Source organism: Anopheles bellator, unplaced genomic scaffold (genome assembly GCF_943735745.2).
Source record: "Anopheles bellator unplaced genomic scaffold, idAnoBellAS_SP24_06.2 scaffold02890_ctg1, whole genome shotgun sequence".
Lineage (NCBI taxonomy): Eukaryota > Metazoa > Arthropoda > Insecta > Diptera > Culicidae > Anopheles > Anopheles bellator.
The window spans coordinates 1-1,106 of record NW_026687012.1 but is presented as its reverse complement, the minus strand read 5'-3'; the positions used below and the strand labels follow the sequence as shown (position 1 = coordinate 1,106).

At 53.8% G+C, this 1,106-nt stretch overlaps 1 protein-coding gene across 1 annotated transcript; it reads left to right on the top strand.

Moving 5' to 3' along the window:
* Window positions 1-6: 6 nt before the first annotated feature.
* LOC131214843 (UDP-glucosyltransferase 2-like) lies at window positions 7-1,103 on the top strand (the record flags this gene model as incomplete). Its single annotated transcript, XM_058209173.1, has 2 exons — window positions 7-53; window positions 119-1,103. Coding segments are annotated over 2 exons (1,032 nt in total), but the record flags the coding sequence as incomplete, so codon positions are not given.
* Window positions 1,104-1,106: the final 3 nt, after the last annotated feature.

Below are 1,106 nucleotides of genomic sequence, written 5' to 3'. Positions count from 1 at the left end.
GCGGCTAATATACTGTACATTAATACCGTCACTTCGCCGAGCCATTTCGGATGGTAAAAGTTTGGTTGGGTATGAAAACCATAGAGTGATCGTAACGAATTGCCCTCTTCTCCCACAGGAACCGTGCCCTTGTTTACGCCCTTGCCGACCGAGGCCATAATCTTACCGTGTTCGGTGTGGACGCCGAGGACGATCCACCGGCGAACGTGACCTTCATTCTGCTGGAGAATGTGTACCAACTGTTGTACAGCGATCCGGACATGAGTATAGATTTCTTCGAGATGGCAAAAATGAACGTATTCGCGATGCTGAAATTGTTCGTGGAGTTTATGCCGATTGTGTGTGACATGGTGCTGCGTTCCGAGGGGGCGAAACGGCTCTACGACTATCCGGTGGACTTTGGGTTCGATCTGATCATAAACGATTACCTTAGTGGACCGTGTTTGTCGGCCCTTGCCCATCACCGATTCGGGCAACCACCGGTAGTAGCAGTGACCGCATACCATGGCGTTTCGACCACCCTTTCCATGACCGGGGCCTATCAGTATTCAGCCCTTATTCCGAACCACGTGCTCGACACGATGGAGCAGATGAGCTACCGTGAACGGTTTGTCAATCTATTGGCCAACATGTGGGAAGAAGTGTTGCAGCGCTGGGATATGATTCCCAAGGCGAACCAGCTGCTTCGGCGCTACGAACCATCTTTGCCGGACGTTGGGGAGTTCCTTCGACAAACGAAACTTGTGTTGCTAAACGCGAACCCGATTATCCAGTTCACCGAACCACTGATGCCGAACATCATTCCGGTCGGTGGTCTGCAGATCGTCAAACCAAAGCCACTGCCGGAAGATCTTGCAACGCTGCTAGACCGATCGGGCCCTGGCGGTGTTGTGCTGTTCTCGCTCGGGACGAATGTGCGCAGCGATCAGCTGGGCGTAGTGCGTATCAACGGAATCCTGGATGCGATGCAGGGCCTGCCCGAGTACACGTTCCTGTGGAAGTTCGAGTCAGACGCGATGCCCCGGGCGTTGCCAGCGAATGTGCACGTGCGTCCGTGGCTACCACAGAATGCCCTATTGGCACACCCGAAGCTGCGACTGTTTATT